This window comes from Triturus cristatus, chromosome 4_1 (genome assembly GCF_964204655.1).
Source record: "Triturus cristatus chromosome 4_1, aTriCri1.1, whole genome shotgun sequence".
Classification (NCBI taxonomy): domain Eukaryota; kingdom Metazoa; phylum Chordata; class Amphibia; order Caudata; family Salamandridae; genus Triturus; species Triturus cristatus.
In genome coordinates this window covers 588,419,401-588,442,357 of record NC_140585.1, presented here as the reverse complement: position 1 = coordinate 588,442,357, position 22,957 = coordinate 588,419,401, and the positions used below count along the sequence as shown (strand labels likewise).

Genomic DNA, 22,957 nt, shown 5'->3' with positions numbered 1-22,957 from the left:
ACTGTTCCAGTGACCCATTCAGCACCATGTAGTAATGCATTCAGTGCGCCAAAACTGAAACACTTATAAATTCACCCGGGCACTCTTCTTGCAATAGTATAATCATTCAGTCAGTACCCAAGTACTAATGGAGTGAGACAGGCCTTTGCACATAGATTGATTCAAACGTGTTTCCACTATGCATGGAGGCCTCTAACTACCAACACAATTGTCTTTCACACCTTCAATTCCCCAGTCAGTATACATACACTCCAGCAAACACCCTGTCACTCCACTTGCACTTCTCTAGTGACCCATTCAGTACCATGTACTAATCCATTCACTGCGCCAAAACCCAAACACTTATAAATTCACCCATGCACTCTCCTTGCAGTACTCTAATCATTCAGTCAGTACCCAAGTACTCATGCAGTGAGCCAGGCCTTAGCACATGGACTGCTTCAAACGCCTATCCACTATGCGTGCAGTCCTCTAACCACCTACACACTTGTGTTTCACACCTTCAATTCCCCAGTCAGTATTCATGCACTTCTAGCAAACACCCTGTCACTCACCCAGTGTGTCTCCTTATAGTACTGTAAGCATTCAGTCAGTTAGCATGTAGTCTTTTAGTGAGGTAGGCTTTAGGGCATGAACTGCTTCAAAGTAGTATGCACTATGCATGTAGTGTTTTAACCATTGTCACACTTGTGCTTCAGGGCTATAATTTCTTAGCCAGTTTTTATATAAAATGTGTTTCTACGGTAATAATTAATTTATTAATATACATTTATTTGTGATTCTTTTTTACAGATACTGTTTTTCAATGTTAAAATAGAGAAATCATGTCAGAAAAAAAAAGAAAAAGAACAGAGACAGGAGGATTACTTGAAGAAACATCAACCACAAGTATTGAATGTACAAGATAATGTGGCTAAAAGGAAAAAATCTTCTGGTAAGATCACAAGGCAATTTATTAAAAATGTTTGTAGGACCAAACAGAATGTACATAACTGGAACTTCTGAGAATTCTTCAAGTAAGAAAAACATTCAAAATAAGAGGAAAAGCAAATGGTCAGTCAAAGGAGATAAAGTATGGTAAAAGAAGGCAAAATCAGTATAAGGAATTACGCAAAAAAATATTTTACAAGAGTAGTGCATAATTTGCTGAAAGATGTGAAAAAATATAGAGAGCTTTATTTTATAAAAAGAAGAAGCATATTGAAAACATTGTGGAAAAGGCTTTTGAAATAAAAAGGAAACTGTTTATTTTAGTATTAAACAGAATTCGATCACTAGATAAACCAATCCATGTAAGGCCAAAAGTAGGAGGAAAAGAGCTATTAATAAAAAAAAAATTGTGATTTTTTTTTTTGGGGAGAATGGAAACACAGTTCCAGTTCAGAGCCTTTTTTTAACGAAGAGAGTTATTCATATAGTGAAAAATTATTGTATGCAGTTGACACCAGTGGTAGAGGTTATGAGGTTAGCGACGGTTGTCCAATTGAGAAAGAGAAAATGGTTGAAAGAAATGCAGAAGAAGTGATAGCTGATGAAGTTTTAGGGAGACGTGCTAAAAACCCTGTGTACACTTGGGATTGCAGTAGTATTTGCAGTGTACGACAGGAATCTATTGAAAAATGATGTCGTTTTTTACGAGCCTATACTAAAAAAAGTGTAAAACAAAAGATTAAGCTGTTGCAAGGACTAGACCCTTGCAGAGTGAGAAAACATAGTGGTTTGCAAGGTCATTCTCTGGCTTGTCTTTCTAGGAAAGTTTGTCAAAGTGTTTTTCACCATTTCAGAATGCTGGCAGTACATCATACTCAAATGCAGAAGTTAGTGAGAAGGTTCTATTATGCAAAAAGTCCAGCACTAAAGTTAAGTGAGTTGAACAGTGCTCTTTTGCGTGGGTCAGTATCAGATGTGAAGCAGGTCTGTGATGATATTGAGTTTTGTTACTTTGGTCCTCAGCAAGAGAGTGAAGAAACTGACACATTAGCAGAACAAAATGTTGAAGACAATGTACAACCCGTAATTACAGAAAAATTTGAGGATGAAATCACAAAGTTTAAGGTAATTTCAGGTGAAAGACCAAATGTTTCTTGTATTTGTTGTCGGCGAAGTCACTATAAAAATCAGACTAGGGGTGTCAATCTGTATTTAAAAAGTGAAATAGAAGATAATGATAAGTGGATGGAATTTGCTACTTATTTGTTGGTAGAGGATTGTTTTGATTTGGGATCTGAGCAGCGTATTTGCAAATATTGTTATAACAAATTAGATGAGAATAAAATGCCTGCTAGAGCTGTTCATAATAATCTAGAGTTGGTTGCTATTCCACCAGAGCTGATAGATTTAAATATGTATGAGTCTATTTTCATACAATGTGTTCACCCGTTTCAGGCTATTTTTCGTATGGAGCCCAAAACAGGTTAATTGCCTCCATCAGTGTTGCAAAGAGGATTGAAAGGAAGAGTTGTGTATTTACCGTTCGATTTAAGGAAAAATATTGAAACTATTGGTGTAGACCATGCAGAAAATGAGCCACTAGTCATTCTAGTTAATGGTGTTCCTACTAAGAATAAGAAAATTTGGCAAGAGTTAGTGGATGTTTGAAAAGTAGAAAAGTGCAAAAGGCATCATTGTATCTGATAAAAAATAATGAGTACTATAGAAATGTGTTTGTAGGAGAAGAAGAAATAGATTTAGCAGAAGATACTGAAACATTAAGTGGACAAATTGAAAAAGTGAACATGTCCAGATGTGAAGAAATCTATGAACATTACATTGTACATCCACTTCATTCCAAAGAGGTGACGGGCAATACGATTGAGTTGTTCCAAATGAAAAAAGCAACAGGAATTCCCATGAGTGTATGGGAAGAGAGCTTGGAAGCTCGTTGTTTCCTGCAGTTGTTTCCAACAGGAAAAGGTGGACGATATGATGAACGTCCTGTACAGAATCCTGCATCTGAATATCGGACAACAAGATTATATGCAAAAGATCCAAGATTTCAACAATGTATCCCTTATATGTTTCATCTTCTGTTTGAAAGTGACTTGTCTGGACTTTCATATGCAGTAAATCACATTTTAAAAACAGGAATGCATCTGCAAAATGTAACTGCAAAGGATTTTATGGATAAAGTGCATCAGAGAGATGATCATTTAGAATCTCAGTTGATTAATCTGATGGCATGTCAGCGTGGGACTAATGAATATTGGTACCGTCGACTTGGAGAACTGAAATGTATGCTACGGAACTTGGGAACTCCTTCATGGTTTATTACACTAAGCTGTGCTGAGTATGCTTGGGATGATTTTCTTGAATTTCTTCGAGAGGCAAATTCCAATATAAAAAATATTGAATACAAGACACCTGGAGAATTGTGCTCTTTGGATCCTGTCAATGTATGCAGATATTTCAATCATAGATTTGAAGCTATGATGTCTTTCATCTGCAATAAAAATAATCCTCCTCTTGGAGAAGTTGTGGATTTCTTTTGGAGAAAGGAGTATCAAGCAAGAGGTGCTCCTCACATACATATGTTGTTATGGATCAAGGACGCCCCCAAATTTTGAACAGATTCAGATGAAACTGTTTTGTCTTTCATTGAAGATTATGCTACATGTGCTCTTCCCAATAGCAGAGAAGATAAAAACTTAAAACAAGTCTTACGATTTCAAAGCCACAGGTGTGGAAAATACTGTTGACAAAAGTACAAGTCAAAGGATAAGTTCTATACCAAATGTCGTTTTGGATTTCCACGTCCTGTATTATCCAAAGGAAGAGTGAACAGTTATGCGACATACCACCACAAAAAAGTCTCCGAAAAACACCTACAACTTAAGAAGAAGCAAAGAATCGAACTACATAAATGACTACAATCCATTTATTTTATCCATGTGGAACGCTAACATGGATATTCAGTATGTTGCAGACAATTCCATTGTTGTTGCTCGATATGTAACGTCTTACATTACTAAATCTGAAAAGACTGAATTGAAAGAAATGTGGGAAGAGATTTCTCACGAGAAGACTCTAAGTAAAAAATTATACAGTTTCAGTTTGAAGATGTTATCGCATTGTGAAATTGGAGCATATGAATGTTCAGATCGGTTATCATCCGCAAGTCTATATTCCAAAAGTAGAAGAATCATTTGGGTGAGTCTAGGTCTCGCAGGAATGCGAAATCGGGTACTGAAATCTGTTCAAGAAATTAAATATTTAGCAGAAAATGAACCAGAAAGTACAGACTACACTTTTAAACGGAATACTACAGAGAACATCAACGATGGAAAATATACAGTGATTGGTTCCGAAGGATGTCTGGTGAAACAAAGAAAAGGAAATTTAATTAATCACAGGAAACTGAGTTGCGACACTGCTGACAAAAGGGAATTTTACTATTTAGCCCTTTTGCAAAGGTTCAAACCATGGCGTTCAGAACTGGAATTACTTGGAGATTTTCCCAGCTATGAAGATTCATTTAATGCTTCTAAAGATAGCATACAATGCAGTGCTTTCGCAAATTATGTCAAAATGTTGAATGATGAAATTGATCAAGAAGCTACAATTGCAGCTGAGATTGCTAGAGACAGTTCTCAAGACAGTCAAAGTTCTGCTGAGTCAAGATCCACTAGGACAACCAATTGTTGAAAATAAAGCAGCAATTGCAATGAATGAGGTGGAAACAGCAATGTATCAAGCTCAAGAAGATGCAATACAGGTATGAAACTTTGAATAACAACTAAATGTTGAACAGAAACAAATATATCAGCAAGTGAAAGAGCAGATTGACCATAGATTACTTCATGAAAAGAGAGGGTGCTCATGTACATCATTTCAACCTATCCGAATGTATGTGAGTGGTCAAGCTGGAACAGGAAAAAGTTTCTTAATTAAAGTAATTACAAGTTATCTGCAGAAAACAATCGTTTTTTCATTTGTCTTGTGTTGTCACTGCTCCATCTGGGTTGGCAGCACATAACATTAAAGGAATCCCACAAGCTATCTGGAGAAGCTTGTTGTGAAGTTTCAAGAGTCCTGAAGAAAATGAATCTTCTCATTATTGATGAGGTGAGCATGGTCTCAAACTTGATGCTTGCCTTTGTGCATTTAAGAATGCAGCAAATTCTTAAAACAGAGTATGACGTGTTATTTGGAGGAAAACACGTAATAGTTTTTGGAGATCTACTGCAAATGACTCCAGTAAAAGGACAACCGATATTTAAAACACTTGCCCATAAAGATACCAGAAAGTCTCTTGGCAGTGTTGGTAATGTGAACATTTGGACTCATTTTGAATACAAAGAACTGACAGCAAATATGCAACAGGCAAATGATGCTGAATATTGAAGTATTCTTCAAGATATAAGAATTGGAATTCTTTCAAAACAAGGCAAACAAGCTTTGGAGAGTCTATTACTTTGCAATGTCTTTCCAAATGAAAATGCAGTTCCTGCAAAAGTGTATGTGGAAATTGCTAAAAATAAATCAGGGATTTGCTTAATGCCAACACTGCGCGAGTGTTCCATATTCAACGAAGAACTATTGAAACTGGAAAATTAAGAAATTTTAAAAATGGAAGCCATCAATAAAATACAACATGAAGGAATCACTATTATTTTCACAGGAAAGTTGAGATCAAAACTGGATTGTTTAGAAAAAAAAATATCTAAAACTGCTAGTTTAGAAAAGACACTATATGCGTGTGTAAACTGTCGGGTAATTTTAAGGCGTAATTTGGATGTAGAGAAAGGTTTAGTTAATGGTGCAATGGGTAAAGTGGTGCATTTTGTGAATTATCAGAAAAAAGAAGGAATTTAATTTTTAAAAATTAAATTTGATCAGATTGATGAAGTGAAAGAAATTGGTCATTGTTCAGTTCGTATTTTGCTTGTTAAAGATTTGTATGTTTCCATTTTCTCTGGCATACGCAGTGACTATTCATAAATCTCAAGGATTAAGTGTAGACAGTGCATTGGTGAACATTGGATTTACCGTATTTAAAGAGGGTATGGCATATGTTGCTTTGTCGCGAGTCAGAACATTATCTGGTTTGTTTTTGATTGATTTTGATGAGACGAAGGTTACTGCAGATGCAAACTGTGTAAAAGAGTATAATGGGTTAAGAATGGTGTATGCTCCAAATTTAGGTCAATATCCTGTATTTGAAAAGCGTGTGGTTGGTCGAAAAAGAAGGTTAGAGAATATCTGTTCTGAAGGTGTCAAGAAGGGAAAAGAACAAGATAATGTTCTGATTGCAGGTAAAAAGAAATTGGACACTGTTGAAGAGATTGTTGGTTATCAGTTTGAAAATAGTTCTGGTGTCAACTGCTATGCTAATGTAGTGGTCAATGTTGTTTTTTATCTGGAAGGTTTGCGAGAACAAATTATGCAGAATTGGGAAAAGGATTTTGTTCTCTGTTGCATTCTGTTTATGAAAAATTTACAACAGATACAAGTAAAATACAATCTGTTTCAGATGTTCGTAGTCTTTTAGATGTGTGTTCTGGTTTTCCACAATTTTCACAAAATATCCAACAAGATGCTCAGGAATTTTTAATGTATATGCTTACCATTTTTGAAAATGAAGGTGTAGAAATAGAAAATATTTTTGGCCTTTCTTACAAATGGGAACATCATTGTGAAAATTGCATGTATACATGTAGCACCAATGTAGACACTGAGAGATTTCTGTATTTAACATTACCAGACTGTAAATCAGTGTCTTTCACTAAATTAGTTAAAGGTGCAAATCAAAACATGGAGTGCAGCCAATGTAAATCAGAAATGCTATCCACATTACTCTTAACAAAATACGGAAAATACATCATTTTAATGATGCAACATTGTACAGCTGACGGAAGAAAATTGGATACTTTAATAAAGCAATTTTTTAGCAGCACAACTATCAATATCAGGAAGGACTTTTGTAGCAATTGCAATAATTTTCCATGATGGTCCTTCCACCACCTCTGGACATTACACTGCCTATCTAAAATGTGACAAAGGCTGGACACTTTGTAATGATTCCCAGTTGGTTTTTAAACAACATTTGCCTAGGGAATTACAAAATTCCTACCTAATATTTTTAAAGTCAAAGTTTTAGGAAGATAATTCATTCTCTGAGGAATTAATTATTATAATTTAATAGGACTACCATTGGACAATTTATATAAAGAAGGAGTGCAAAAATACCACTTGGCCTCAAAGAAAGGTATATGTTTCAATTATGGACTTTTTAGTGGTCATTGATTCAGTGAATATTTTAAAGCGGCAATATTTACAGTTTTTATAAGTTAAAGTTATAAAATTTTGTAAGCCGTAAGCATTTCATATATGTGTGATTTGTATTTTCTGGTATTTTACTGAGAATAGCATGTTGTTTTTTTTTTAACAATCTTTCTGATTGTTTTTTTTTTGCCCGCTGTTAAGTGAGGAGTACGATTGAAATCACTATTTCTAGTGAAATTCAATATAGTCTGAGAACAGCAAGAAAGGCAAACAAATTACTTTGTGGAAATTATGCTGTGTTGTAAAAAGTGTATTATTACATGTTATAATTTTTTTTTTCTTTCACAGATCCACATTTTAAAATAAGCAATTTATATCAATTTAGATTACAATGAAAATCTGAAAAAAATGTATACCATTTTTTATTCCTATTACTGTGAAGATAAGTTTAACTAAGTCTCAATATGCAGAATGAGGAGGTCTGCAAGAAGCTACAAAGTTGAAACCCGTTTCTAAAACACTCTGTTTATACCTATGTAGTTTTGAAATCTGACCATAATCAGATATCATGTGACCTGCAAAGAAAGAGATTTGAGGGGTTCATAATATTTCCCATTGTACCTAGTGAAGGACCGCAATCATTCCAATCATTCTTCTTTGAACATCTTTGCAGACAAAACTCTGTGCTTACCTTCTATCATTCGCAAGGAATTTTAAAACCGGAAATATGTCACTTTTTGTAACATAGTTATTGCGCAAGACACTCTTTCATATTTACAAAGAGAGGAAAAGGCACTCTGTGCACTTTTTCTACTCCATGTAAATACAACCTCATCATGCACACCACTTTGCGTTGAAAGGGTGTTCTATAAGTGTTGTTGTGCATGATTGCACTGAATACTCATAGAACAAGACACATCTCTAGATTTATCAGAAATTATAAATCTCGATATGTGTGTGAATACTGCACCATTTTAAAATTGGTGTAGGAAAGCACAACAAGGAGAATTGTTTTCATTTCTCCACATTTTTATATCTTCAATGCATGCTAAAATGTTCAGCATACATTGAAGGAGAAAAATGCATTTTCTCATTGTTTTTGTGCAGGAAGGTGTGTCTTCCTGCAGAAAAACAAACCGCACATGACACAGATATCCTTGCACTATGGTGCAAGGGTGCCTGTGTCACCACATGGCTGCAGTTTAAGCAGCCGTGCAGAGAGAAGCATAGATTTGCAACATAGTTATGTACATATGTTGCATCCCTGTGCTTCGGAAGTACTACAGCACACTGCAGATAAAGAGGTTACTGTGTTATGCTGCAGCACTTCCTCATAGTTCTGCACTTATACATTCACCATACGCTACTAATGCATTAATTCAGTCAATTACGTACTTCACATACATTCATCTAAACTTTCACACACTAACAAAGAAATTTAGCTCTTTTTTTAAACCAGAAAAGTTAGTTCTTAGAAGAATTTTGTGATTTTTTTTTTTTTTTTCTGGAAAAAAAACAAAACAGGAGGAACAAAACAATGAACTTCAGGGAACAAAAAAACCCCCAAAACTAGCAATGGTGACTTTCTTGCCGCCGGCAAATCAGATCGATCGACTGCTCTCCATAGCACAAAGTCGCATTGCACTTAGTGCAGAGCACTTTTAAAAATTGAAATTGAGGACGGATGTCCATGTTTTGGACTGACGGATGCACTCTTGAAGTGCTCAGCTGCGATGAGGTGGAAGGCGCAGGAGCAAGAGTGTCTCTCATCCGTCGGCATTCTTCTCGTGCAAGATTGTTAGGATGAAGGGTCCTCAGGTGCTTCATCATACTAGCCATCCCGCTCGAGTATTTCTTGTTAGGATCCCCTCGAGACAGCACTCTTTTGCAAATCTTGCACGTGACCAAGGTGGCATTGGTCTTCGTTTGCCCCTTGGGAAAAGTAAAAAAATTCCACACCACTGAAGAAAAACGTGGTGTGCATGCTGGCTCCTCCAAAAATTCATCCTCAGATGTATGAGGAGATGCAGGTGATGCCTGCTGCCCTGAAGCCATTTTTAGGAGAAAAAAGTTAGAGCTAAGTGTAAACTTAGTCTAAAAAATCTTCTTCTCTGCAAAGAGATGCTCCTCCAAAGAAGATGAAAGAAGAATGATTGAAATGGGTGGGGTCTTTCAATAGTTAGAACAGGAAGTGTAATGAACCAATCAAATCTCTTTTTTTGCAGGTCACATGGGATCCGCCCACCCTGCGCTTACGCAGCATGCACCCAGCGCGCATCCGCGAAATTGAATTAAAAAGAATTATAGGATTAGATGTAAAAATATATTACTTTTAAGACTAGTTTAGAGTTTATCTTCAATTAATATTCACATGAAATACATATATATATTTTTTTAAATGTTAAATATTTCGCTGGATCCGCGCACCTACCGCGTCATAGACGCACATGACGCATCGCGGAAGCGCATAAACTTCGCGTTATGTATATCGAACGTGTCGCGTATATTCTGGGAGTCGCGTACCGGTCGCATTGCGATCGCGCACTAAACACATACCCACCGGATACCATGCGCAGATGCTATCGCCTAGGGATCGAGAACGGTGCGCATAGGGTGAGTGGATCCAAAAAACATGGAAAAAAATATATATAAAATAAAGTTTTGAACATATAGTTAAAAAATATTTCAAAAAATATAAAAAAATGTTTGAAAAACCCAATAAAAACAAATAACATTTTTTAATTTTGAAAACATTTAAATGAAAAAATAGGTAAAAAAAATAGTGGTAAAAAAGAATTTCAAAAAAACATAATTAATGAAATTGACACACTGAAATTGAAAAATATAGAAATCCAATGAAAATCATTAAACATGATATCTTTAGAGATAAGTTATAGATAGGAATTAGCATTTAAAAACCTTTGAAATTCACTGAAAAAACCATAGGTTTCATGCACGTTATAGTTAGGAATTGGCATTTAAAAAACCTTAGAAATTCACTGAAAAAACCATAGGTTTCAGGGGCGTTATAGTTAGCTGGACATTTCCCTCATACAAAACCCTAGAAATTTCCCCGTTATAGTTAGTTCACCTAACTATAACTCGCGCCCCCGCAATGCACTGCTGATGACATCGCATATTACATCACTCATGACAAGGTCAGTGACATCACTGATGACATCACTGATGACGTCATCCATGTGATAAATTAGTGCATCTTCTCACACCCTTTGATATACTCAATCAAAATTTCAGATGACCATTCTCAAAACCATAGATACTCCAATACCAATAACTACATACCCACTTATTGACTCTTAGATCTACACACACATCCACTCACTCACCTGTACAGTCACTCATACTTACAGTCACTCAGTACAGGACTATCATATGCCTTTATATACCTACATAGACACTCACACACCGCCAATCATCCATAGAGGTACTCTCACACCTAGTCAGTCATGCAAATAATTAATCACACTTCCATTTACTCACCTGTGCAGTTATACACACACAAGTTCACATACTCACAAAAATAGTACCACATTCTTATGCTCTTATACAATCACTGATACACGCACACACTCATCCATACAGCCACTCTCACATATACCCACTTATATACTCTTACACACATATATACTGCCTTTCTCATATGTAGTTAGTCACACATGTACCACTGAGATATACATTCAATCCGTAACACACCCATACATACACTCACCCAACCATACAGTCCATCACAGATGCACTCTTACAACCATGCACCCATAGAATCACCCACTCTCATATGTAGGCACAGAGTCACACACACCCCACCCACACAAACACTCAGGCACCCATACAGATACTCAGACAACCAATCAATAACCCATAGAGACACTCGTATAGCTATTCAAAAAACCCTGCAGCCGCTTATACACCAACAGACAGACAGATACAGACAGATACAGACATTCACACAGTTTAGTCACTAGTCCGCAGTAAGATACGTTTAATGACTCACTTATAGAGTCAGTCACGCACCTACTAAATCATCCATTCACACACTTATATACCCACTCATTCTTCCATAGGTTTTCTCTATATATATATATATATTAAACATATTTTAAATTTACAGAAACACACACTCGCTGGATGACGTCATCAGTGATGTCATCAGTGATGTCATTTGAGATGTCATCAGTGATGTCACTGACCATGTCATGAGTGATGTAATTTGTGATGTCATCAGCAGTGCATTGCAGGGGCGTGAGTTATGGTTAGCTGAACTAACTATAACGGGGGAATTTCTAGGGTTTTGTATGAGGGAAATGTCCAGCTAACTATAACGCCCCTGAAACCTATGGTTTTTTCAGTGAATATATATATATATATATATCTATATATCAACTGCCCACGCTTTGAGGTGCACTCTCGACGAGGTTTACTGCCAAATGGACTTCTGAGGAACCAAAACGCGTTGGCAATTGTGGTCTGCCGCTCACTGTCATGCAATAAAGAAGTCCATTTGGCAGTAAACCTCATTGAGAGTGCACCTCAAAGCGTGGGCAGTTTGTTATTTGATATTTTTTATTTTTTTATTTTGTTTTTGCACCAGAATCTCTCATATTATTGGTATGTTAGATTCAGAGGTTCTCAGAGTCTATTAAGGTAACAAGGGGTGGTACACATTAAGAAATGCAACATGGGACAGCCAGGTTGTCCTTGAATCAGTACGTCACTCAGTGTGGCTGGGAAAGCCTCAATCTCTTAGAGCAAAGCACAAACTTTAGTACAGCAAGTCAATAGCAATGATCATGTGGTGCATTGCAACGTTATTTCAAAATGGAAGAAGTAAAATAGTGGTTATGTCAGCATAAGCTCGATTTCTAGTACATTTAAGCACGAGAAACAAAACAGATTTCACAACAAAAAGCCCTCTATGTATGTACATTATGCACAATTCTTTTTTAAACAGTAGTCTGGTGAGATAGCTAAAGCGGACACAATGGCCAGACATATAAAGTAGATAACATATTAAGCTTGCCTACTCATGAGATTTGAAAGCTTTTCTTGATTTTTCCTCCTGTCAAGCAGATGGACATGCAACAATACTCAAAATATTGTCAAAATAACGAATAGAATTCATAGTGGGCTTTCTTATATTTATGACGTTTAAGGCTACATGAAATCTGTTTAAAATGAATACAGTAAACCTTGTCAGGCGACTCTTATGTTTTTCTGGAATGCCTTTAGTTACTAACAACTGTGCATAGCTTCCCTACTTGAAAGGAACTTGCTCAGTGTCAAAAACACAGCACATCAGGTTTTTTAAGGATCATTTTAGGACCTTCTTGACTGGAATCCCATCCCCGACCAATTATGTATTCGCCTAGAATGTTCACTGTAGTTATTGAACCAATTAATTGATGATCACCTTTGTTACCCAGAGTTTATCACATTGCAGTTCTTTTTCTTGGATGCTAAATTCTCACTTTAGCATCTTGGATGCTAAATTCTCACTTTGGAGACATGCACTCTGATGTCCATTTGAGAGAAATATAATTTTTTTTTATGCCGAACATATTAAAATAAATCTATGTCCCCCCACTGACACAATAACACGGGTGTGATATGAAAGACATTGACTCAGAGCAATGAAGATCACCGATATGTAACCGAGGCATTTGCCACCTAGTCAGTCCAACTTTCTTATCCCAGACCTTATGCAGAGGCTGCGCAACGCAAAGTCTATGGTGATACCTATGCCTGCAGGGATAGAAGACAAGAGGCACATATGTTCAGTGACAACGTAGGTTGTATTACAAAAGTGTGAACAACGCTAATTTACAGAATTCAACATAATTCACAAAAAACTGTTTGTGCAATGCCCATGTTATTCTTTAGCATTTTTTGATTTGTGTCGGGATACCCAGGGGCTGGCTGCACAACGTTCACTCTTCATGCCATCAAGTAAATGTGATTTCAGGGTGTAAAAGGAAACTACATAAAATTAGAGGGGAGCTGAAACTTGGGAGGTGGCATGCAGGCTTCTCTGCTATCTTCTAACAAAAAAAAAGGAAACTATGACCGAGTGGTCAGTATGGGTCTACTATGATCTCTGTCCATGAAACTTCCTTAATCTCCCTCATCACCTTTCAGAGAAGTGACAATGAAGGTAAATAGTATAAATTCTTCTTCAGCTATGGGGAGCAGAGGGAACACCGTTTCTGTCCAAAGAGATGGAATCTCTGCCAAATATGGCAATTGGAAAGCATTTGCAGAGGGTCAAATCACTTAACCCATGCCTGTAAAACCTGAGGATGCTGATTATATGACGACAAAACAAGGAAACCCGGTTTAGCCTGCATGTAGTGACATCTTCTCTTTCCCAATAGGTGTGCCCCTGTGAAGGCCATCATGTTTGCCTCTTCAGAACTGCCTATGACAAGTAAAACCACCACCAGCCTTGGAAACCTTGTAGCCCTTTTGGGATTTGTAAACATATTGGACATGTGGTTGCCCATATGTACAATAGAAACCTGGTTTGAAAGACTAAAGAGGACAGTAAACGCTTGCCAGCTGCCACCATACTTAGGACTGATGTACCTTACTCTTTGTCCAATGGTTTGGAACATAACATCTTCCAGGGCTGTCCTTTTTAATCAGTGTCTGGTGTCTGTCCAGGCAACAGCCAGAAGTAGTGAAGACTGAGGCGCCTTGCCCGCAAGGTGAGCTGCAAATAGCAACCCTCACACTTCAGTGTGCCCAGAAAGACTCATAATGCAGACCCACATGTTCCATTATCTTAGAAGGTGGCCCATCAACTGTTAGGTGTGAAGATGAACAAGCAGGGCTACTGTTGTTGTGGTGGTGCTATGATTAACTTGTCTGGTTTCTGATTCCCCTGGATGGCTACTGTATGCCTTCTGAAAGGAGTTGATTCTGTCCACACAAAATCAACACCTTTGGTCATTCTTGAACCTGGCTCCAACGAACGAGTCCTGATGCGGCTGAACAACGATTTTACTCCATTGAATAAATAGAAGCAGTTAATGAAGCAAATCACTGATTATTAGCAACATTTTGGGAAGACCATAGCTCACAAAGATGGTGAAAAGATGGACCACAAACTGAATGTGATGTTGATTCCCTCAAATAACTGCAGCCATTTTTCCTTGCTGCACGGTAATGTGGCAGGAGGTATCCATGTGCCTGAAGGTTATGGGATTGTAGAAGTCTGTATTAATTTTGAAATGTAAAGTGTCAGGACAGCTGTATGAAATGGCAAAGTACTGGGAACTCAGGAAAAAATGGTTTTGAGGGAAATATGGGAGTGGGGTCAGTCCAAATAGTGACGCCTGCATTTTGGGGTTAGATGCAATAAATGCTAAAAAAAAAAAAGAATGATATGGATATAAAGCTTAACAGAGTAATCCGATCAGACTTCAAGATGGGAAAGAAAAGATAGTAAAAATAACAATATAAAAAGGTACTTGTCAAAATCATTACGGACTAATTCCATAGATTGGTTCTTGGAATGAAAGGTGTAAAAGAGAAGAACTTCTAAAGGTAGGTGGATAATCACATCTCAGTTTAAGTATCTATATATTCACCTGATGTTGATAACTAATGCTTTTAAATATGAATTAGTACTTCAAAAGATTGTTGAAGTATTTTGCTCTTAAAATTAGACAAACCAAATTTGAATCTTGCTCGAGAGGTCTGACTGGTGTGGAACTGAACACTGTAATTGGAGGTGGTGCAATGATTTTGTTGACTGTTAGCCAACCAAGATTTAGCTGACTGCCTCATAGAGAAATTGGGTCATCTGTATTAATTATAGGGGGGCATCCTGGCACCTGGTTGCTTGATGGGGCTACAGAGAGGTTTCTCTATACAGAAAGCTGTTTTCCTTGTAGGGATGAAAAACAAATAAAGTAACAAGCCTTGGCAAAGCCAATGGGTCACACCTATGCAAGTCTTTTTGGCTTTTTACCAATGTGTTGTAGCCATGTTGTACACCAGCGTGTCTGATGATCAGTATGGCTAAGAATTAGCTGCTTAGAGTGGAGTGGCAAATAATTGAGTAGTGTGGGTGAAGAGTAGAGTGTTTGTGGAATGATTGTACATTGAGTGGCGGGGAGTAAAGTTAATTAGCATAGAGTGGACGGGCATAGCGTGTAGTAGAGTTGTAGAGTGGATTGGCATAGAGTGGAGTAGAGTGAAGTGTCATAAAATAGAGCGGATTTGTACAGTAAACAGGCGATGCTTCATGAGAGAGATGAAGACATGCTGGACAGACTAAAACAATATAAAGTCAGCAAATAGAAATCTAGAAAATGTGAGTTGCAAACCACAAAGCCAATGGTAAGCAATGGACAGAATGCATTCACAGGGAAGCTTTCAGAATGCCCACAAGAAGTATTTTCACAACCAGACAGCTGCCCTATCTGGTAGGCTGTGACCTAAAAATGTGCCATTGCATGAAGACATTCACATTCCAACAGACCTAATTGAAGTATTTGTAGAATAATGAAAGCAAAAATGTAAATTCATTGGTGAAGTAGGATTTGACAAAAGGTTTCTTTGAGTAGTTCTGGAAACCTGCCACTAGTGCAGCTCTGCATGGCATATTTCAATTTTTGGGGGGAATTGGTTCTTTTTAGGTTGAGCCCTGAGCCAGTGCGCAGTGTGGTAGTTGACTACGTGAGGGAAGCCCTGCCCACTCCCCCATCCTCTTTTTCATTGGCTTGTGTCTTTATCTTTTCTAAATGCTGTCTTCCGATTGGTTTATAGGCTGCTAGTCCCTCCTGATGAAGGCCATGTCGTCATTTGTATCCTTCCATGGCTACTGGCCCCTTTACTTTGTGTTTCATGAGCCTGAGAGTGCCTTCTCTCCTGCCTCCCACTCCCATTGTTCATGCTTTCTTGTACCCCTTCCACCCGCCCACCCGCACTCCCGTTTGCAATGCAATAGGTCTTGCGTAAATGCGAGTCCTATTGCATTGCAAATGCTTGTTTTAAAAGTGTTCACACGTCTGGAATGAACTTCCTGTAACCATACATAATATGTTACAGATCTGGAAATGCAGAATACTAACATATCATCTTGATTTTCATTTTTTTTAAGGGGGACAAAAATGCTGTTTGTACGGACAACGTTACAGATGTTACCTCAAAAGTTGTGGATTACGTACCCGAAGACGCATCACATTTTGTGAAATCCTTTGTTTGCCAATCTACTATAATTCCCTCAGACAGAAAAGGCTTCAGAATGGCGCTTTCATCCCAGTCTATTAGCCTTGCGGACACTTTCCTAGGTATTTACTGCATGCAATGTTTTGTGACTGCTTCAGGCCCATTCACTGTTTCACAGAAATAAAATCCTTTCATTTCTAGAATAAGTTGGTCAGAGTAATTCTAGAAGAAACGCATTTATTGTTACACTTTGCCACTGAAATAACTTCTATTGTGCTGATAATGGTAGAAATTCCACTGTAGACCGTCCTTCCGCCATCGACATTCTACATCACAATGGTAACTCTGCCAGAAATGGAGGTATACCAACCCCTCTCCCTCTCTATGTGAAATAACCCAATATAAGACCAGTGGAATTTCAGGGATAGAGAAGTATAATTTCCACAAAATGTTTTGTATCACCCTAAACATGATGGGAAAACCAGACCAACTAGGGAATAGAGTTACATTACCTACAAGTACTTGCAGAAATAGTCACTGGTGGATTTCTTTCAGAGATTTCTCATTCAGTGGTCTACTCTGACACCTGATAGAGCCCTTTGGTATACCTCAGATTCCCTAGACTAAAGAGGTAAATTCCAAGAAAATGTGAACATAAAATCAGTCAGCCAAATTGTAACCAAGCCATATCTTTCCAGGCTGAAAAATTGATAAATGAAATAAACAGCAGGCCACAGCTCCAGTTCGGTGTGTGGTTGTATTGTTGGTAATTGGTAACATACATTTCTGGGTCTTAATCATTTTACTGAGTGTAAATAGTTTTACAGTCACTTGGAACTTGGCACCTCCACTGTATGAGAATGCAGTCTAAAACCACAAGGGGTATGACCGAAATTATATTATTTGAAAAAAAGCAGGGAAAATTAAAATGCGTTTGCTCTGACCAACAATTAAAATGTTAATGATAATCACTTATACATCCGAAAGCTGGTAATTGCTTTGACAGATGAGTAGAGAACTTAATGGGGTGTAATAATCCATTAGCAAAAATCAATGGCAACAAAAGTATTTGAGATCCCTTTTTAGGTATCGGCTAGACATTACTTACCATTGGATGGCTTCAAAGCCACTCTTAATTGCTTGTTCCCTGATGGATCATTATGTGCTTATTTAACATAATGTACATTCATTATGTATCTTAATTGTATGTGAATTTTTATTTTTTATTTAGGGGTCACCATTAATACAACTCTTAACAATATCACTGTCAAAGATGATCTGTTTCCAGGTCGAGGGACCATACCTGATGTGCATTTCTTTTACAAGTAAGTGAACATTTGTATTTGACCGACACATGTTATATGATCTTTTTTTAATAACCAATGAAAACCATCAAATATCTGCAGCAAGAAGTCTTTGTGAATTCGCTTGTTAAAGCACTCTGACCTTGTTTATAGTCATTCATAAAGTACTTGAATACGAGCGCTTCCATGGACGTGAATTAATTGACAAGCAAACAACTGTCCTTCTTGCCACCATCTTTGTACTAGAGTTTATCGCTTTTTGCAATCTTCTACATACTTTTAAAGTAAGATGAGGCCACAGAAGATTTATAACATGAAAGTCATTTATTTTGCTGAAGATAGAAAAATGACTTTCTTTGTACCTGAGTCGGTATAAATGTCTGTAGAACTCAAAGCAGTCTTTCTAGTTTGTATTGTGTCTTCTATGTTGTACATAATTTCATTATAATTGGAACTTTTAAAGTAGTTTTTTTAAATATAAATTTGATATAGCCAATAGTATTTGGTTACTGTGTAACATGTCAAGCTTTCTGTACACTTTTGATGTACCTTTCATTATTGATTATACAATGAACAATTCCTGAGATGATGGTTACAATAAAAATGGTTTAAATTGTCAAGGTGGTCTTGTGGAGTATTCAGAAGCCAGGCAGACCATGGCAGCTCTTGAATAATATAAGAGCTGCCCTTGAGCAACATTACTCGTTGCTGTATCTATAAAAAACAGATGTTTATAGTCTTGCAGTGTGCGCTTGCAATAAGAAGGCTGCGACCATGCTACATTTGATTCTTCATTCCTGCATTGAATCGTTCCCAGTTCTCTAGGATCTTTAGTCCACATAAGAACGATCCGTCCTGAAGATGGTCTTATAGATGTCATCACAGCAAAGACTGAAACACTGACAATTTAACCCATTTTCATTGTAACCATCATCTCAGGAATTGTTCATTGTATAATCAATGATGATTTGCCTGCGTTTTCATAATCCTATTGATTATTGCAGCACAGGTATTTTACTCAAGAATCATAATGCTTCAATAAATATTGAAAAGCTTTACTGTGTATATCTTGTTTATCTATTTTGGTATGCATAGGTAACTAACCGAAAGGGTTCTAGATCTGTTACCACAATTTCCTTGGGGAGTCAGGTTTGTCCTGTTGTACATCCATTTGCTACCCTGTAAGCTTAGAGGCACAAATGGTGCACTGTGAGCTAGCAGGCCTTCGGCTAATATTTCCGGATGGTAGTTGCGGAATTAGTATCACACAGTTCTGATGGTTATATTATCCAACAAACGCACAGTTTTACCCGGGAAAGTATAAGCCATACAACACTGTTGCATTGACTTGTTAAAATTCTTTAGAATTTTCACAGTTTGTCTGACCTTATAAAATCAGAGAAAGATAAAATAGTATTCTCACACAATCCCTATGACCTCTAAAAACTCTGACTTGTGGGAAGGCATCACGCCAATCCAAGCTGAAGATATATCTCTCTGGTTACCAAGTGGTTCAACTAACAATCCATTAACTGATTTGTCCTTGCTGCTCTTGTTCCCCCTGTTGCTTCCATTGTGAATATGGTTCAAACCCAAAAAATACTCTGTGCACCATATTCTACCTAATGACAATTTCACAATCTTTAATTAAATTCAATACTCTGCCCTTACAATGCCTCATTCCCAGACTTTTTAAATACATACCAACTAACATTCTTTTGAATACTATAGTCCATTAACTCAGTAATACCTTCATAACACTGCCCTGTGGCAAATATTCTTTACCTGGGAAAAGCAATAGATTGATGTGTTGTAAGCCAACTGACTGATTTAATCATCACATGGCAATGACTATCTGTCTACCAATCAAGTTTATGTCCAGATCACAGCATCAAAACAGCAAGTTTTAAGGTCCTAATCATGTTCTTCGCATATTGGCTACATTTTACTTCTGTTTGTTCATCCTTTTGTACCAAATGTCAGGCTTCAGTGCAATTGACCACAGAAGCCTAAATCACAACTTGGGACACTGTATGGAAATCAAAGGCCTAGTGCATAATGTTGAGTTGTTTTTCATTCTTCCTCACTAACAGGAACCAAATGATGGGACTGGTGAACCATATCTCTTAGGAAGCAGAGATGCATGTGAAGTGCTCCAGGGTTTGATCCTTCCACCTGCAAAATACAACTTGTGCTTACAGCCCCTATGTCTAGCCTTTGCAAATGTGGACGTGCCCTTCCTCAATGACACTCAAATTTGCCTTAAAAAGAGACTATCATGAACATCTTGTTGCTATGATCATGTTTCAACATAAACATGTATATGCTCAAAGACTTTCAACTCAGATAAAATAGAGTTCCTTCACTTGTCTTCCTTACACAAATGCAAGCAAAACAAACAATTCCTAACATCTGAAACGTGATGGTCTCCCCCATACTTTCAGGGTTCTTTCACCATGGACCATTCCCTGACACTAAACTCACCATGCAACAATGTGTTCAAATCAGTCACCTTCTGCACTACTCTATAAAAATAAACTGAAGCACCTTGTTTGTTAAGAGCACTTGAAAATTGTCCATGCCCTGTGATCTCTAGACACAACATCAGTAACATTGATTCTAGCAAAGGCTGTCCGTCATCCATGGTGCTGCTCAAAGCCGTTCTACATTCTACGGTTATATAGAGTACCTCGTATAAAAAAATGAGACTAGTTCTTGCCTCATTATCAGGGAACTCCACGGCTACCTTTTAAATGCAAGGATGTCCTTCAAACTCTGCTCCATTGCCTTCTCAGCAAAGCAGAAGAACGTCCAACTCAATCTACCTTTCTGTTCTGATATCGACTTAGAATCACTTGGTCTTTGGGAGGTGATCTCAAATTAGAGCTCTTTTCCATTTAGCATTAGAACCCAGCCCATTTAAGGAAACAACTAAAGACATGGTGGTCCCTCTTCTTTATACTTCTAATGCTTGACTTTATATTCCGTTTACCATACTCAACTGTCCTCTTAAATAACTCAACCTTATGGCTGTGCCTGTTCTACTCATGCTTATTGCACATATTCATTCTATTGTAAGTGATGGTCTTAGGTCTTTAGCAGCTACATACCCATGAGTGCTAGTGGAATATATGAGAGCTTTAGCAAATGGGTTCCACCCCTTTAATCCCCCTGGATTGTTTGCTTTTGGACTACCTTGTTTGTAAATTTCACTGTGAATGATTGTCACTCAATGTAAACTCTGTTATAATAAATTGGTAGTGCTAACCACTAGGCTTTGCCTTTTGAAATAAGACTTGCTGCTGCACAGCTAGCGTGGAGGCTCTGGGTTCACTGCACATGCGCATGTGATGTGAACACGTGCACACATGTGCGAACTGTGCATTTGAGATTACCCTTCAGCTCAGCCTATTATCTGTGCACAGGTAGCTTGTCACGGAAGGGACCCTTTAGGGTTTGATGCTGACCTGGTGTAGGCTTTCAACGATTATGAATTTGAGTGGGCAATCATAGTGTACACCTGTAGTACAGTTTCGACCTCATTAACTCTAGAGATTCAAATGAGGTCCCAATTGTAGAGTTAAAATGTAGCCAGTGTGTAGATTCAATGTCACTTTTGAGATATCTTTTGGCACTTGAGGATTTGTCATAATTGTCTGACTCTGCTCATAATGAGTTCCCAAGCCTTTGTCCCGCTTACTGGGCCATGTTAATTACTCGGTTGGCCAGCAGGAGGATTAAAGGCCATCCCACACAGATGAGCCATGTGGCAGTGCTTGGTACTGTTCTTCAAAAAGGAATGGGTGGGGCCAGAATTGGCAAATGCTGGTTACCTTTCACAATGCACAGACCCTGAGAAGGCTCACTCTCACAGAAACAAAGGTGGACAGCCATACTTCTCAAGCCACAGGTGTGTCTCTCATATGATGTTTTAGAAGGAAGGGTCAGGCAGCTGTGGCAGTTGGTGGTCAAGGTCGGACAAAGTCTTTCAGAAGATCATTTCAAGTTGCCTTGTTGAAATATCCCAGAAAGGGTTCAAACAGGAGTGAAATGATGATGTCTCATCCTAAGATTGGACAGAGGTGCTTACCTTATGGAACTTTCTGCCCTTACTTAAAAACCCCTCCATAAGGGAGAGATTATTGATAACTTTCTGGACCTGGGAGCAATGATGCCAAAGGATTACACAGATGGACAAGCCACCTGATTCCACTTCAAGGTTAGACTTTAAGACTTTAACTGAAATCCAGGCTCTAGGAGTGTTTCTCAAGGAACAGTGGCAATGACTCCCTAAACCCTCTAAGGGACGGTAGAGAGAAGACTCTGCCCTCCTGGAGGGTTCCCTTGTATCTTCTGTGGACTGGTTTTGCAGATGGGTGACCTTCCTCAGGAGTGGGCCACTTAACCAACTGCTGACTCACAAATGCCCTACAAGATGGCCAAAGCAATGGAGCCTAGAGAATGCAGCCGGGATGGTAAGCCCATCATCAAAGTCAGCTGCCAGAAGCGCAGTCAAGGAAAATCAAGCTCCAACACTAAAATAACAAATGCTCCTAGTAGTTAGGGCTTTTCACCAGGAGTAAAACGACACTAAGATCATAGGAATGTATCAAATGGGGCCAGGGAAATGGACCAGAGAGGTGCAGTTGCACAGGGGACACATGGAACTCATTGACAATTTCCTTCATCACTCCCAGGGAGAGCCAAAAGATTGGAGCATGCTAGTAGCCCCCTCAACAGTAAAGCTTTTTGGCTCCAAGGACCTCATTCATTAGTGACCAACACAAACAACAATGTATGAGAGCCCCCATCTCCCTGGCACAAAAAAAACGGAGCACTGATGCGCTCCTGCAGCGTTTTGCTTCCACGGAGGCTAGACCCCAGAAGTACTGTAGTGTGCCTTCCCCATCTCCCTGTGCCCATATCTGTTGGGAGCGAGGTGCACATCGCAATGACCGCTTGTGTGTAAAGACATGGTCAGGAGAATCCAAATGTCAGTTCCCATGCTTGCACAGAGAAGGATTGGCCGGGTGAAGGGGCGGCCAGGCCACTCTGGTTTTGACTCTCCAAATGGGGTCCATAACCTCGCAGTGGCACCAGGATACCCTTTAAAAACAAAACAAAAAAAAGCAAAACTGCGTAAACCTACCATTAAAAAAAATAAAGAGGACTAAAGGCAAAGCCGCTTATAAACGTGTTTAAGCTTCGCTCGGTAATGAGTGCCCTATTAGCCCAAGTGA

The 22,957-nt window shown here is 38.2% G+C and overlaps 1 protein-coding gene across 2 annotated transcripts in view; it reads left to right on the top strand.

The window, feature by feature from the left end:
* The window catches only part of ELAPOR2 (endosome-lysosome associated apoptosis and autophagy regulator family member 2), a 449,018-nt gene that overhangs the window by 303,304 nt on the left and 122,757 nt on the right, over positions 1–22,957 (top strand). For both annotated transcript variants that reach the window (XM_085652909.1, XM_085652910.1), the window contains exons 16-17: positions 16,346–16,535; positions 17,645–17,738. In XM_085652909.1, the coding sequence (XP_085509035.1) occupies positions 16,346–16,535; positions 17,645–17,738 (284 nt within the window). The remainder of the gene's footprint in view (positions 1–16,345; positions 16,536–17,644; positions 17,739–22,957) is intronic.